We start from the raw sequence: 15487 nt of genomic DNA on the forward strand, positions 1-15487 counted from the left end.
TCCAGAAGTCCCAACGGCCCTTAGCTACTTTATAAAGTTTTGTTGGTGTATTCTTTTGTTTCTCTGTGTGTGTGTTGTTTTGTGTGTTTTTTTACATTTTAATAGAGATAAGTGTATCCTTCTCCAAATTTCCTAGCCCGTCTTAGCCTTGGAGCTAATGAAGTGACTTGGATGCTCCCTGTTGCCAGGCTGTTGGGATGTACCTTTGACTTTTCTTTTTAATCTAGATATTATAGGAAGGGTCTAACGGTAGCCAGCCGTGGGCAAACTACGGCCCGCAGGCCGGATCCGGCCCGTTCGGCTGTTCTATCCGGCCCACAGAGCCGAAAGAGCGGAGGGTTCTCTTGCTCTCCCCTCCGCTCCTTTACTTTGAATTTATATTAGTTCACACAAACACTCCATCCATGCTTTTCTTCTGGCCCTCCGGTCCAGTTTAAGAACCCATTGTGGCCCTTGAGTCAAAAAGTTTGCCCACCCCTAACCATTCACCATGGGGCTGACCAAGAACTCTGCCTGTCAGATGCTGATATGGAAAGGGCAGACATTGCAGAACAGCCTTTCTTTTCTTCCTTCCCCTGTTCCAGTCCAATTTTATTTCTTGAAAGTGTAAATAGCTGCCTATCAGAAATTCCTTAGTTTATCTCCTCAGTTGCTTCCTGCCTCTTACCATAGGTCCCTGGGCCCATGGGACAGGAGAACGAGTAAGACACGATTCCCGACTTCGGGAGTTTGTAGCGTTCCTGTGAAAGACATTCATTAAATAGATGATTACAACACAATCTGGAAAAGCAGAGGAAGGAAGCGGAACCTGGCCAGGTAGAGGCACTTAGATCCAGGTTCTAGGAGCAGAAGCCAGAGTCCGGTTTAGAGGGAATGACCAGGGGGTAATGAGACTCTCCCAATTGCATGGAGGGTATTAAAAATTGACCCTGTGGTTTTAAGTGCAAATTACTGAAATGTCCTCCTGGATATATTTTTGTCACAATTATATTATTTTTATTTTGAAACTTCAGATCTTATTTTAGAAGTGTTTTTTGACCAGGGGTGCACAGAGGGGGCAGAGTAGGGCTTCCTGGGAAGCAGCGGCCCCTGCAAGGGCATGCAGGTGTGAGGCCAGACCTTGGCTCCTGTTGCTCTGAGCCCATTTTCCTCACCGAAGGGTTGTCACCAGAGTGAAAAGTTTAGGACTCTTCCTCCATCCTGTCTGTGATAGGAATCCTCTTCTAGGCTTCTCCCCTCCCCTCCAGGGGAGTCTCCAGGTGAGAAAGGGTTGGGCTGCCTCGTCTGAGACATGGACCCTGCCTCACCCTCTCCCAACTGGAGGACAGCAAGCCTTCCCTGAGAGTGCCCCTGGGGACATGTTGCCAGAATTTGAGATGCTGATGATCATGGCACTGGGAGTGACTGAGGTGACAGTCCTTGCAAAAGGCTCTGGTTATTCTGAGATTGTGGTCTGTCACACAGAGTCCCTTCCCTGCCCATTGCAGATAGTCATCAACTTTCTAGGAAACGGATGACCAGGCTGCCCAGGTGTCATGTGAGGCTGGATGGTTCAATCTAAAAAGAGCTAGAAAAGAGGAAAGAAATGAATCCTAGAGAGACAGTTTGTAACTATGTGTGAATGTCAGGCACGCACATTGGCAGCTATCAAAAAGGGACAGAAGGAGGCACACACAAGAAAGCTTGGTTGGACAAAGCACTATTTTTAGCAAAATAAAATAAAATAAAAATGGAAAGGTCCTTAAAAACTGTTAACTTAAAATTTAAAAAGGCTTTTCAAAATGAGAGGCAAGGGGTTATTTGAGATCAATGGGAATAGCTGTTTGGGAATCATTAATTCAGACAGAAACCCAAATAGTGTTCTGATTAGGAGACGGAGGCGATGGGTATTTATGAGAAAGGGAAGGGGACCGATTACATCAATGGAAGGAAGGCATTTCTACTGGTGCAGATAAGCTAGCATAGTAATGCTAATTCTGAACAACGTGTTTAGTTTTCAGCCCAGTAGTCCTCAGTGCAGTAGTCATCTGCTTTCTTGTTATCCTTGCAAACGGTTCTTTGGGACATGTTGCCCAGGCCCAGTCCTAAGGTTATTTTGTCCTGATTGTAACATTCCAAAAGTTCAAGTATAAGATGTGAAAGGCAGTTCCTGGTGCATGGCAGCTCTGGCCCATGTTAAAGTGGCTCCGCTTACATTATTGTTTACACAGGTAATAATTCAGTTGAATTGGTTGGTCTCTCTGAGGGCCGGGATTTTTACCAGGGGCTTGAGATAAAGAGATGAGCATGATTTGCCTCTGGCCCAGGGGGATTCTGTGTAGCTTAGAAGACCAAGATCTAAATAAAAAGTTGTCCTACAGCATCACAAAGGATCTACTAGGGAAATTTTTTTAAGAGTGATAGGAACATAGAAGAGGGAGCAATTAAATAAATCCTAGGGACTCAGAAGAGAGGAGGTGACTTTTAAACTACACAGAAGGGAGAGGGGAAGGCATTTTTCTTCAAATTGAACCACATGAAATTGCCAACATGCAACCCTATTGAACATAAAACAAAAGGTCGATTTCCGATGGTTTATTTAACAATAAGAGCAGGACCAGCATGCAGATTGCATCTCTTTCACCGACTCTGATCAAATGGTGGTAACTGCCCAGAGCTGTGTTGAGAATGATTCGAGGATTCCAGGGCCAACAGGAAAGAATAATATTGGAATTGTTCAGTTGTCTGTCCCCACAAAGGAATGGGTCTAAATTAAACATAGTTGCCATACTTAAATGATAAGAAGCTTTAGAAACAAAATCACACAAGTCTTAGGCTGTCCTCCTGGGTGTAGGCAGTCCACGGTAGTCAGAGGTGGATGGGCCATGCTGGGGGTGACGGGTGTGGGTGGAAGACTCACTTCTGGAGACTCATTAGACAGCTGTATTGCAACGTGCTTTGGACGACCTTGTAAACACTCCTGATACTGCTGCTTGTACCCCACTATCTATTCCACTTTCTTTTCTAAGCAAACACACCTTACGCGCGCCCCCACCCCCAAGAAATGCACGGAGGTTACCGTGTATTCCTCCGCTGCTTTGCTTTTGCTTAATTCAAAGCTTTCTTTTAAGAAAAGGTCATAGTGTACTGAGAGAACACACAATAAGTACTTTGCAAATTAAATTGGAGGATGTTTTTTGGTAACATCAAAACCAAGTCCTGTGACAGTGGACATTTTGTTTTATAAAGGTCAAAATCATTGCACAAAGGATTTTTTTTAACTACTTAGAGGGCATCCAAAGAAGCTATTTCAGAGCAGTCTCTCAGGACCCACAGCATAAGAAAGGGAGGAAAGCGTCATTACGCCCCGCCAGGATTCAGCCTTCTAGGGAATCTGCCTCATGTCTAATTGGGACCCCTCCATTGCACTGGGTTATTGAAAATCAGTCCATGGTTTTAACTGTGAAATACTAAAATGCCTTCTGCATATATATTTCCTACAATTACATTATTTTCCTTTTGAAACCTATACACGCCAAGAAATTTCAGATCTCATTTTAATAGTGGTTCTTTTTTTAAAAAAAAAAACAAAAACTTTTTTATTGATTTCAGAGAGGAAGGGAGAGGGAGAGTGAGAGAGAGAAACATCAGTGATGAGAGAGAATCATCTAACAGCTGCCTGCTGTATGTCCCCTACTGGGGATTGAGCCCGCAACCAGGGCAGGTGCCCTGACTGGGCATTAAACTATGACCACCTGGTTCATAGGTTGATGTCCAACCACTGAGCCAAACTGGCAGGCTTAATGGAAGTTCTTAACCAGGGGGTGCCCGTGAAAGTCTCATGGAAGAACTTTCTCCTGCCCCACTTTCACTAGCTCCACTCTAGAAGGTTCTTATTTGGTAGCTCTCTCTCTATCCCATGGAAACATTTGCTTCTCTCCAAGAGTTCCAGCAATGAGCCAAAGGGGTCTCACTGGAAAAGCAGGGTTGGGGGTTAGGGCCTGTCTTTTCTGCTGGGTGTCCTACCTCCTGTTGGTTGATTTTAGACCCCGCATCCCATGGTCTGATGTTCAGTTCATTTGCTGTTCATTCCTGTCGCAGACTAGCCTCCTGTCAGAACTGGAAATACCCACTGCGGAGAAATTAGGTCATGTGAAGGCTCATAAGTTACAATAAACTGTTCTCACCTACAGTAGGAAGAAGAAAGCACTCAGTTTAGCAAAGGTTGATTATGACTCAGGCCCATCCAGACTCTTAATACACTTGCTACCAAGGGAAGGTCAGTGAATTCTACTCTTACATCTGGGCTTTTGAGGGAGGAGGGGAAGGGGGGCTCTCCTCCAGCTATAAGCCAGGACCCCAAGACAAGCAGGAGAGGGACTAGGGGACATTCCTCCAGACCGAACTTCCCCCCAGGGGCTACTTCTCCTGGTCAAACATTGGATGGACTGGGCCGACCTGGTGTTGGGGGGGGAGAGATGAGTCAGGAATGTTAATAGAATCTTTGTATAACCTGGATGTACAAAATCCAGAGAGACACCAGGATCAGGGGAGAAGTGGAATTTGGGGATGGACCCTCAGTCTCCTCCTGCGATCCCTCTGTTTTGGCTTGGCACCTGAGGGACAGGGGAATAAAGGTGAGGAGACCACCATTGGAGTTGTGTCTGGGTTTGTACATCTGGAAACATTACTGTCTCTTAATGGCATCCTGTGGTAGCCCCTCTCTATTTGGTGAAGCCCCACTCACTCTGGAAGTTCAACTTGTGTTGAACTTGGATAAGGTACCAAAAGGTTATATAGAACGTCCCCCTCATCACCTGAGGGCAGGTCTCCAAGGGTCCAGGTGAGTTCCAGGTTCCCTGAGGGTCAGGTTTCCTTTCATAGGGGATTGCTTTCCTATGATGATGGGAGAATACAGAGACCAATGGAGGCGCTGACCTTGACCAGACAGGGAAGTGGACACAAACCCCAGGAATGTATTCCCATCATCAGGAATGGGTGGCAAGCTCCTCAAACGTCTCTCTCCCACTTTGCAAAGCCTTGGCATTTGAGCAGCAGGAGGAGAGCAGACTTGATACCCCAAAGAGCCCTGGCCCTCATCCTTGGAGGGGGTGGTTGAGCCAAACATGGCATAGATTGAGAGATATCTTGGGAATCCACCTTTCTTCCCACTATAATTCCTCTTTGCAAGGATGAGCCGGTGCCTTTTGTTGTAAATCAGACTGTGGGCAGTCTGCGGGGGCAGTGACGCAGCCTCTCCCGTTGGGGGCTGGGAGCTTTAGGGGAGACGTAGAAGTCATAGATGGTCTCTCCCCGAGTCCACAGGGGGGTCTGGGTGGGTCACAGGACAGCAAAAGTTGCATTTGTTTCTTCCCTGTCTTGTGCTCTTCCTCAGAAGAACTGATTTGGACTTAAGTGTGTGTGGTGGGGGAGGAACACTTTTCTGTAAACATAGCAACAGACGTGCTTGCCATTTGCTGAGCAATGATTCTGAGCCAGCCCCTGTGTTGGGCATGTCTCCGTCGTGCGACTCATCACCCCTCCTGCAGGTAGGTATATTCACCCCATTTTCCAGATGGGAATCCCAAGGCACAGAGAGGTACAGTCACTCACCATGATCACACAGCAAAGTAGTGTCTGAGTCAGGCTTGCTATCTTGTTCTCCCTGAAATCTCTACACTCCCCGTTTAGCATGGCATGCTGCTTCCGTTATGGACCTGAAACTGGGGTCCTGGGCCAGCCAGACCCCTCTATGCCCACCCCGTGGGGAAAGGAATGACATGTGCTTGGTGGGCTGGGGGCGGGCCTCCACCGGCTCCCTCTGGCTAAGGCAGGGGCTGCTGTGGGGGTCCCATCACGCGCTCTGGGATGGGGCTATGTTTTCATTTGCCTGCCTTTCTCGTTTGCATTGCCGCGATCTCTCAGGTGTAGTGTGCCTGTTCCCAAACCAGATACCATCTCTCTCTCTCTTTCGTAGGCACGGTGCTGTTGTGCCAGGCAAACCAGGAGGGATCTTCCATGTACAGTGCCCCCAGTTCACTTGTATATACTTCCGCAAGTAAGCCCATGTTGTGGCTCCTTTTTTTGTTTTGTGACATAACTCTGAGTCCACTCACCCTCCCTGCCATGTAAGTTCCCTTCCCCTCCCTCCACACCGCCCTCCCGCGTGGCTCCCTCCAGGTGAATTTTATTTTCATGAGCATGTCTCTGTTTCCCGTTGCCTTAGCATCCAATCCCTCTGCTCATTACGTCTGAATCCTCACGTCCCTGATGTCCCAGCCATTCTTTGTGTGGACCTGTCAGGACTGGGTCCAGTGGATGGGACATGGGGTATTGGGGTGGGGGAGGGGAAGGGAAGGAGGGAAGAAGCTATAGCTCATTGCCTGCCTTCTATCACAGCTTTGTAAATCCATAGGAGAAAAATTGCATTAAAACATTCAGGCCATTCAACTGGCACCCTAGCCTAGCAAAGGTGCTGGGTCAGTCCTCTTGAACAGAATTTCCTCACTGTGGGAAATATAAGTAGCCTGGGTTAGTGACTTGTTTGCAAGGCTATTCTATCCTTGGCTATGTGATTCCATTGTGGAAAAGGGGGGGGGGTGGGGGGAGGAGGAGAGGGAGGAGGAGGAGGAGGAGGAGAAGGAGGAGAAGGAGGAGAAAGAATGTGGTTGCCCCCCCTCCCCCATTTAACTAGGGGAAACAACAAGTTAAAGGTTCTTTAATAGATGTAACTATACCCACCAAGGACTAGGGGGAGGAAACCAAAATAACAAGGGAAGCCAGATCATAATGCTGAGGTGGAAAACAAGGGTTGCTCTGCCTGGGGTGGATGCTCTGAAGAATGGCCACTCCCTCTCCCAGTTCGCAGAGCAGGACCTAAAGTGCTCGCGGATCCCACATGGTTCCCAGCCCCTCCTCAGTCTCTAGCCACAGTCTGACCTTGTCATCTATTTCATACTGTGTGTCTACACCCTATGCAATTCCTATACCTGCCCAAACAGGTCCTCATTGGGATCCTTGCTCAGAAGTGAGTCTGAGACCATGGGGAGGTGGGATGCTTCTGAGACTGCATAGAGATGGGGTGGGGGAGAGCGGAGGATGCAGGATCATGATGATTAGAGGATGAGAGACAAGAGAAGCCTGACCACCTGCCAAGACCGAGCATCTCAATTCCCAATGGTTGAGATAAACCCACCTCTTCACTGTGGGGCAACAGTTAGAAGCAGTGACAGGGACCCCAAAACATGATCCCGAGAAGGCTTCAGGTCATATGGGCAACCAGAGCATAATCTTCAGTAGCAGTTTCGACATTCATGAAATGCAAGGTCTCCGAGAAGCTAGCCATACCAGCCAGATGTGGTCCTTCCGGCATTTATGAAAATTGTCCCATTTGGGCCAGTGCAAATGCCTGTGCATACATATCGTAGATGAGAATGCTACTATACATTTTCACATGCTCAACCTTGTTTTTGATGCTCGCAAAATCTGCACCAGGTAGGTTTTTTAATGTTTGCTTTACAGCCTAGGAAATAAGGACACAGAGAAGTGGGGTGATTCACCCAGGACCACCCAGCCAGTATAGGGTAGATTTGCTTTTCAAACCTGGGGAAATTACTTAATCTTCTGGCCCCATTTGGCTCTAAATCTCATCATCATCCCACTGTACCGGTCCCTCTCTCATCTCTATACACACTATTTCTGAAGGAGAGTTGGGTTGCGTTCCAGAGGGTTACTTAGTTTTTTCTTTAATACAGTTGTCCTATGGGGCCATCGGGGAGGAAACCGCCTATCTCTGCACTGTCCAGTGGGGGTGCTCCTGGGACCGAGATACTGACGTTTTCATTTTATTTAATTTCAATTAGTGTTACTATAATTAGCCTTGAGAGGCTAATGGCCACCATATTGGACAGTGTGGCTTTCTACAGTCATAGGCTGTATTTATATTTCCATTTTCTTTCCAGAGGGCATGAAATAAATCAAGCTAAAAAAAAAAAAAAAAAAGGCCGGTTTTAATTGGTATAGCCATTCTAGATTGACTCAGGGAAAGTGTGTGTGATCGTGTCAAACACAGAACTAGGCCACAGTTCTCCATATTTATTTAAATTTGTAATTGTTTCTATTGTTGACAGAACTACAGATGTCCCCATGTCCCCCCTCCACCCAGCCTCTGCCCCACCCCAGGCCTTCACCACACTATTATCTGTGTCCGTGGGCTGTGCACATATGCATATAAGTTCATTGGTTAATCTCTTCTAGTCTCCCACTCCCCTGCCCTCTGAGATCTGTCAGTCTGTTCCATGCACCCATGCCTCTGGACCTGTTTCGTCTGTCAGTTTATTTTGTTCATTAGATTCCACATATAAGTGAGAGTATGTATTACCTGTCTCCGTTCTCCATATTAAAATCAGTGACACACATGGGAAATGAAATCATGTGATGCATTGGTCAGCAAACTACAGCCAAGGGCCACATCCAGCCCACAGCCTGCTTTTGTAAGGCCTTTGAGCAAAGAATGAGTTTAGATTTTTTTAAAAGCATTATAAAAACAAAACAAAAACAGAAATAACAGGAAAGAGACATAGGTTGTCCACAGAGCCTAAAATCTTGATAAACTGACTCTTTATAAAAAAAAATATTCTGAACTCTGACTTAATGGATCCATTTTATTATTGAAAATTGACAATGGGACTGTTGCTTCGCTGTTTATAATACTTTTTTTCTGAGTTTAAGAGTAAACATTTATAATAATTATAGAAACTGTATGATGTGTGCCCAACACCCTTCATTTTAAAATTGTATAATCAGTCATATTATCTACACATTTGTCATCCTATTATTTTCACTTATTATCCTGTCATGTGTACTTTATGCAAATATTTTAATGACCTCATAATAATCTGTTGTTTCATGATATTACATTTTAATCTATCCCCCCTCCATTTGGGGTACTTAGATTGATAGCAATTTTTCAAAAATAATAAGGAAAATCAATGTCCTGGTATGTATTAGTATCAAAGACAACAACAGTGACTAGCTAACCCTCCTATCCCATAACAAAACAAAACAAAAGCTGGTTTCTTGCCCCTCCAGCAATGGTATTTAGACTGACCAGCTCAGTTAGTATTTTGTAAGGGCAACCAACCTGAGACCTCCCCTTCTCCATTATCTGTATCCTGAGGCCACGCGTTGCCGCTGAGTGTAAAGATTATCCATTCCTCCCAAAGCACTTGGTTAAGACTTCCTTTCTCCCTCTTCTCCAAGTCAGCAATGCATTTTTGGGCCAGGCTGTTTGCAGTTAGCTGTCTTCTTTGCAACATTTACTTGGGTTTCCTCTTCCAGATTAAGGTATATATTCTGGTACAAATTCGCACCCCATTTTCACCAGACACAGTCACCTGAGATACCTCTCCTCCCTCCATGTCTGACATACACCTGGGTACGAGCCAGAAGCCTTGTCTTTGAGGTCTGAACAGTGTGGCCTCTTTTTCTCTTAGGATCCAGCCTTTTCCGCAAAAGCTGAGGCCCCCTCTCTTCTCAGCCATTGTTTAGGATTCACCTGTGTTTTTTTTTAGCTTGAAAGTGGTTTCTCACTTTGGAGGAACAGGTGTGCTCCTGGAAAGGCGAGGGCATGCATTGCATTTTTGTAAATTGTATCCTCTGTGTTCATTGGCTTCCATGAGCACTCCTGAGTTTGTATTTGTTTCACCCATCTTTACCTGACCTAGACTTAAATTGTCCTGTTTTGTAGCCAAATAGCTCATCATCCTATCTAATAAAGAGGGAATATGCTAATTAACCATCACTCCATCACAAAGATGGCTGCACCTACAGCTGAGGCCAAGTTCCCATAAGGAACCTTAACAAACAATCAGCAGGGACCTGAGGCTACACCCTCCCCCTGCCCCCATGGGGCTTGACAGGGGACCTCAGGCCGCCTCCCACACCCGGCCGGGCTTGACAGGGGACCTCAAGGTGCGCTTCCTGTCCTGGTGCTAAGCTAGGGGACCTCAGGTTGCTCCCCCCGCCCCAGCACCAGGCTGGGGGACCTCAGGCCACACCCTCCACCAGGTGGTGCTTGACAGGGGACATCAGGCTGCACTCCCCACCCCAGCACTGAGCCAGGGGACCTGAGGCTGTGACCCACTGCCTGGCGGGGCTTGACAGGGGACCTCAAGGTGCACCCCCAGTGCTGGGTTGAGGGAACTCAGGGCGCGCCCCCCCGCCCAGGGGGGCCTGAGGCTGCGTCCCCCCCCCACCGGCCTGGTGGAGCTTGACAGGGGACCTCAGGCCATGACCCCCACCCAGCGGGGCTTGACAGGGGATCTCAGGCCATGTCCCACACCTGGTGGAACTTGATGGGGGACGTCAAGGCATGCCCCCCACCCCAGTCTGGGCTGGGGGACCTCAGGCCACACACCCCCATCCTGGTGCTGGGCCAGGGGACCTGAGGCTACGTTCCCTGCCCAGTGGGGCTTGACAAGGGTGGGACTAGCCAGGTCTGGATCTATCCCAATGAGGGGGGGGGGGGGGCCGCCGGGTCTGGGTCTCATGTGATTTTGAGGTGCATGTGGGTGGGTGGGGACTTGACTCTGGGTCCCATGGTGTGCCCCAGACTCTGACAGGAGGAAGGTTTTCATATACATTTTACTAATATTCTTTCATCTCTGACACTTCTATTATAGAGAAAGGGCAAATAGCAATATTAAATTATTTCCTCTAATTAATCCCCTTTTAATATGCACGAATTTCGTGCACTGGGCCACTAGTCTGTAAATAACACCCTTAAATGCAGTAGGGGAGATGGTTTTTAAAGGAACCCTGCTGAATTAGTCAGTAATGAAAATAACTCTACTAAAGTTACCTATTTTTTAAGATGCATTTTTTCATAATGGGTTTTCCCCCTTAAGTGAACCATCCTCATAGTACAACCCAGGACACGAAAACATTCAGAGAAAGGTTTTCACGCAGGCACTATCAATACAGCCTAAACCCAGAGTCTCCCATCTCATACCACCGACTCCAGTTTCTCCTCCTCATGCCCTTTAGCCTAGTGTGAAACCCTAGTTCAAGTGTCATGGGACATCAAACATCCTCTTACACGTCCTCATACACCACTCATTCAAAGTGTACAATGGGCCTACTTTCTATCAAACTTAAATAAGTCAGAGCAAAACTCCAGAGAATAAGGGAAGATCATCTTGCTCCAAATGCAAAACATGTAGTATTAATATTGTTGTCTTAAGAAATTAATTTCAATCAACTAAATTAAACTAATAAAATACTTTTAATCATTTTAAAACAACTTTTTAAAATTAATTTGAAAGAGGAAGAGAGATAGAGAGAGAGATGGATGTGAGAGGGAAACATCAATTAGCTACCTCCTGTATATGTCCTGACCAGGGATTGAACTTAAACCTAGGTATGTGACCTGATGGGGAATCGAACCTGCAACCTTTTGGTGTACAGAATGACGTTCTAGCTGAGCCACCCGGCTAGGGCAATTTTAAAATAATATTAATTAATTAATTAACCTTGTGTTTTCTTTGAATAACAAACAACACAACCCCTAGGCCAGTGGTGGGTAGGCCCCACCCGTCCAGAGTGAAAGGCACCAGCCACATGAGCACTGTTTGCACACAGTGAATGCATAATATAAAAATGTCTCCAGGCCGAAGTAGGAAGGTAAAGAACATCTCACCTCTCTTCCAAGTGAAGGCATTACTCTGGTTTCTACTCGTTGAAACACGCAGTGGTAAATCATTGGTTCCATAAATATGAAAGCCCACCTCTAATATGGATCAGCAAAGCCAGCAATCACTCACCCTCATTTCCATATGGAGTAGATGTTTCCAGGAGGAGGTAAATATCACCAGCTTTATTTTCTTTACCATTTTACAAATAGATTTTCAATGACAAAAGAGACATGGGCTCACTATAATCGGGGAAACATGCAAATAAACTGAAACACACACGTATGGAATAATATGATTAAAATATTCCCACTTTATTAAAAAACACAAGTTCTTAAAGTAATTCACATTGAATCCCTGGTAAGTATCTCTCTACATGTTTTCATAATGCAAAGAAGGACAGACACACATGCAAGGGGTAGTGGTAGTAGTATGATTTTAAACAGGGGGCAGTGTACACATATGAATCACGTTTCATTTCATTTAATAACACACGTGGACCATCTCCTGTTAAGCCTTTTGATATTGTCATGCTGTTCCATGGCATGGGTGGTCCACAGTTTATTCAACCATTCTCTATCCATGGTAGTTCAAGCTCCTTCTTTTTAAACCACCCCACAAATATTTTTACATATACCCTGACACACCAGAGCTTCACATTTTACATCTAGGCTCCCAAACATGGGACTGTTTGTTCCGTCCAAACATTTTTGCCAGCACCTGCATAGTTTGCTTTTTTTAATTTTGCAAATTGGATGGATGAAAAATAGCATCTCAGTTTGCTCCAGTGAGCATTTGCCTTTCTCCTAGTGAAGAGCATCATCCTTCACAAATTTAATTGTCGTTTGGATGTTACCACTAGTGACTCTTCAATACACATCTGCTCATTTCTCTCATGTGTTTTCTCATTTATTTTAATTCACATTGAGAGATCATTATTCATCAGGGAGAATAACCTGAGTATAGGATAGATGTTGCCAATATCTATCCTATTTCGGTCATTTGATTTTGCTTACATTCCAGCATATAGTCTTAATTATATAGGCAAATATATCTGTCTTTTCTTTTGTTACTGACACCATAGTGCCAGCATGGTCTGTTCTGGTGAGAATTCTTCCTGGCTGGTAGATGATGGCTTTCTCACTGTGTCTTCATATGACACTCTAAAGGCACTAATCCTTTCCTGAAGGCCCCATCCTTATGACCTCATCTAAACCTAATTACCTCCCATTTCTAAGTACTAGCATAGTGGGACTTACGGGTCAACATATGAGTTTAGGGTTGGGGGAGTGAGCAGACTATAGTCCATAGGATGCACCTTGACACAGAGGGGCCAGTTTCATTGTCAAGGGCTTGGAAAAAAAGCATTTTTCAGCAGCAATTTCTGTATGGTTCTATATGCTTATCAATGCAAACAAGTATTTTCACATAGTTACATGGAAGCCACCACTTTCAATCCATATGAAGACAAATCCTAAAATAAAAGGAAGATAACTGTTTATTCCTCCTAAATTTTCACCCCTGACAACAAGGGGAAAAAAATCTGTTATCACAGGCAAATGCTCAGAAACCTTAATGTTATCAAAATGCAAAGTCATCTCCTCCATTCACTTTTATGAAACTCAAGGGCAAGTGGTAGTGGTATAGTTTTAATTGATATATTGATTGCAGATTGTATGGAAGTAATTGTGTGGAATTCATAAAACAATGATTTAAGTGTCAGAAACATACATAAATCAGGCCTGCACTTTCTACACTTAGGTAATGGATAGAGCTTCCATTGGTTTCTGTAATTAAAGCAATGGCCTCACTTAATTTATGGCTTCCTCTTTCTTCTGCCCAATACAGAAAATGTCACTAGACTGCGTTCAATAATAGAAAGTGCACATCTAGGGCATTGTGTTACTGATACATCGGTTTAAAAAAACACACACACGTCTTCTTTCTCCCTCTTTCCAGTAACTCAGAGCTTCCTGGCAGCCTCCCAGAAAGGCTTTTCTAATAGTTTCTAGAGAAGAATAATCTGGGACTAGGTTGAAAAAAGTGAGGCATCCCCCTCAGACAACATTTACAGAGGCTCCAGAAAGCTCAGTCATCAAGGTGAATGGTATGTTAATGTAATATTTCAAAATATTAACGTTTAATGGAAAAATTTCATGGAACAAATATTAACATTTTTCCTAAAGATAGAATGATTATTATTAATTTTTATCTTGCCTTAGGATCCAATATGGCTCAGCATAGCACTTCTTAATTTAAATTTTAAAAAGATATTTCTATTGATATTTTTTAGACAGAGGGCAGGGGAGAGGGAGAGAGAACGAGAAAAATGGATGTGAGAGCAGAACATGGATCTGCTGCCTCCTGTGACCTTGGGGATTGAGCCCACAACCCAGGCATGCCCCTGAACTTGAATTGAACCAGCAACCTTTCGGTGCACAGGACAAAGCCCAACCAACTGAGCCACACTGGCCACAGCTCTTTATTTAAATTTGGACTGTTTCTCATGAAATTTTTTACAATAATTTTATTTTTTTAAATTGCACTGAACTATACTTTATCTTGATTATTTGTTTCTTTGCTGGTCCCTCATTTAAATTTTACACCCAAGGTGAGTGCCTAACTAATCTTACCCTAGTTCCAGCCCTGATATATAAAAGAATAATAATAATAATAATAATAATAAATGGTTATTGAGAATTTCCTATATGTTGAGCATTCTGCTAACTATTCATATGAGCTTTCTCAATTAATCCTCACAAGATAACTATGAAATAGGTATGATTATTCTGCCTCCTTTTACATGAGAAAATTTGAGGTCAGAGGGATTAAGGAACTTGTGCAGTGTCCCACAGCCAGATCAACTTGAACCCGGCCTAACAGAATTTCAAGACTTCCACCTTTACTGGTCTCTAAAATTTCCCACCAGTGGCTGCAAACCAGCAGTGCCACCTGCTCTGCTTCTGGAAACGTCCGCACAGGGAATGGTCAAGCAGAAACTCTAAGCAGCTGCCCAGCTTCTGTGTTCAGCCCCCGTTGTCCTTCCCATCCCAGGATTTCTGGAGAGGTTGTTCTTCCCTGTCTGCTCTGCCTGGCCAGGGTTGGCGAAGTTGTTCTTTAAAAGGCCAGAGAGTAAATAGTTCCAGTCTTATGGACCACCTGGTCTCTTGAAACTCACTATAGACTATACATAAATGAATAGGTGTGGCTGTGCTTCCAATAAAACTTTATTTACAAAACGGTCTTCAAGCCAGATTTGGCCTATAGGTTACCAACCCCTTTGTCAGACCATCATTTAAATGGTACATCTGTAAGATTTTCAGCAATAAAGAAAAATAAAAAAGTGGGCAGGGCACAGGGCAGCTGGCTCCCTGGTGGTGGAGATAAAAAGATTTCTTCTTTTTAATATATTTTTATTGATTTCAGAGAGGGAGGGAAAAGAAGAGAGAGATAGAAACATCAATGATGAGAGAGAATCATTGGCCGGCTGCCTCCTGCACTCCCCGCACTGGGGACTGAGCCCACAACCCGGACATGTGCCCTTGACTGGAATCAAACCCGGCACTCTTCAGTCTGCAGGCCTATGCTCTATCCACTGAGCCAAACCAGCTAGGGCAAAGGAGACTTCTTTTCAATGTGCACCCTCATACATTTTTGGCATTTTAAATTATTTTGTCACATTTTAAGACAAATAATGGAAGGTAAGCATGTAAAAGAACACCCTCTCCCTGGTGCATATTAAATTAGAATGTAGACATAAATTCAGTCTAGATACAATTTCAATTGATGTAATTTTGCTCTCACAATAAACAACAAAC

The 15487-nt window shown here is 44.7% G+C and overlaps 1 protein-coding gene across 46 annotated transcripts in view; it reads left to right on the forward strand.

The window, feature by feature from the left end:
- RBFOX1 (RNA binding fox-1 homolog 1) overlaps nt 1-15487 on the forward strand; it is a 2122525-nt gene that overhangs the window by 2031621 nt on the left and 75417 nt on the right. For 30 of the 46 annotated variants that reach the window (XM_080678210.1, XM_080678241.1, XM_080678199.1 and 27 more), the window contains one exon: nt 5957-6037. The exons of the other annotated variants lie outside the window; for them this stretch is intronic. In XM_080678210.1, the coding sequence (XP_080534336.1) occupies nt 5957-6037 (81 nt within the window). The remainder of the gene's footprint in view (nt 1-5956; nt 6038-15487) is intronic. 46 annotated transcript variants of the gene reach the window in all.

Source organism: Plecotus auritus, assembly GCF_963455305.1.
Source record: "Plecotus auritus genome assembly, chromosome: 7".
NCBI classification, from domain to species: domain Eukaryota; kingdom Metazoa; phylum Chordata; class Mammalia; order Chiroptera; family Vespertilionidae; genus Plecotus; species Plecotus auritus.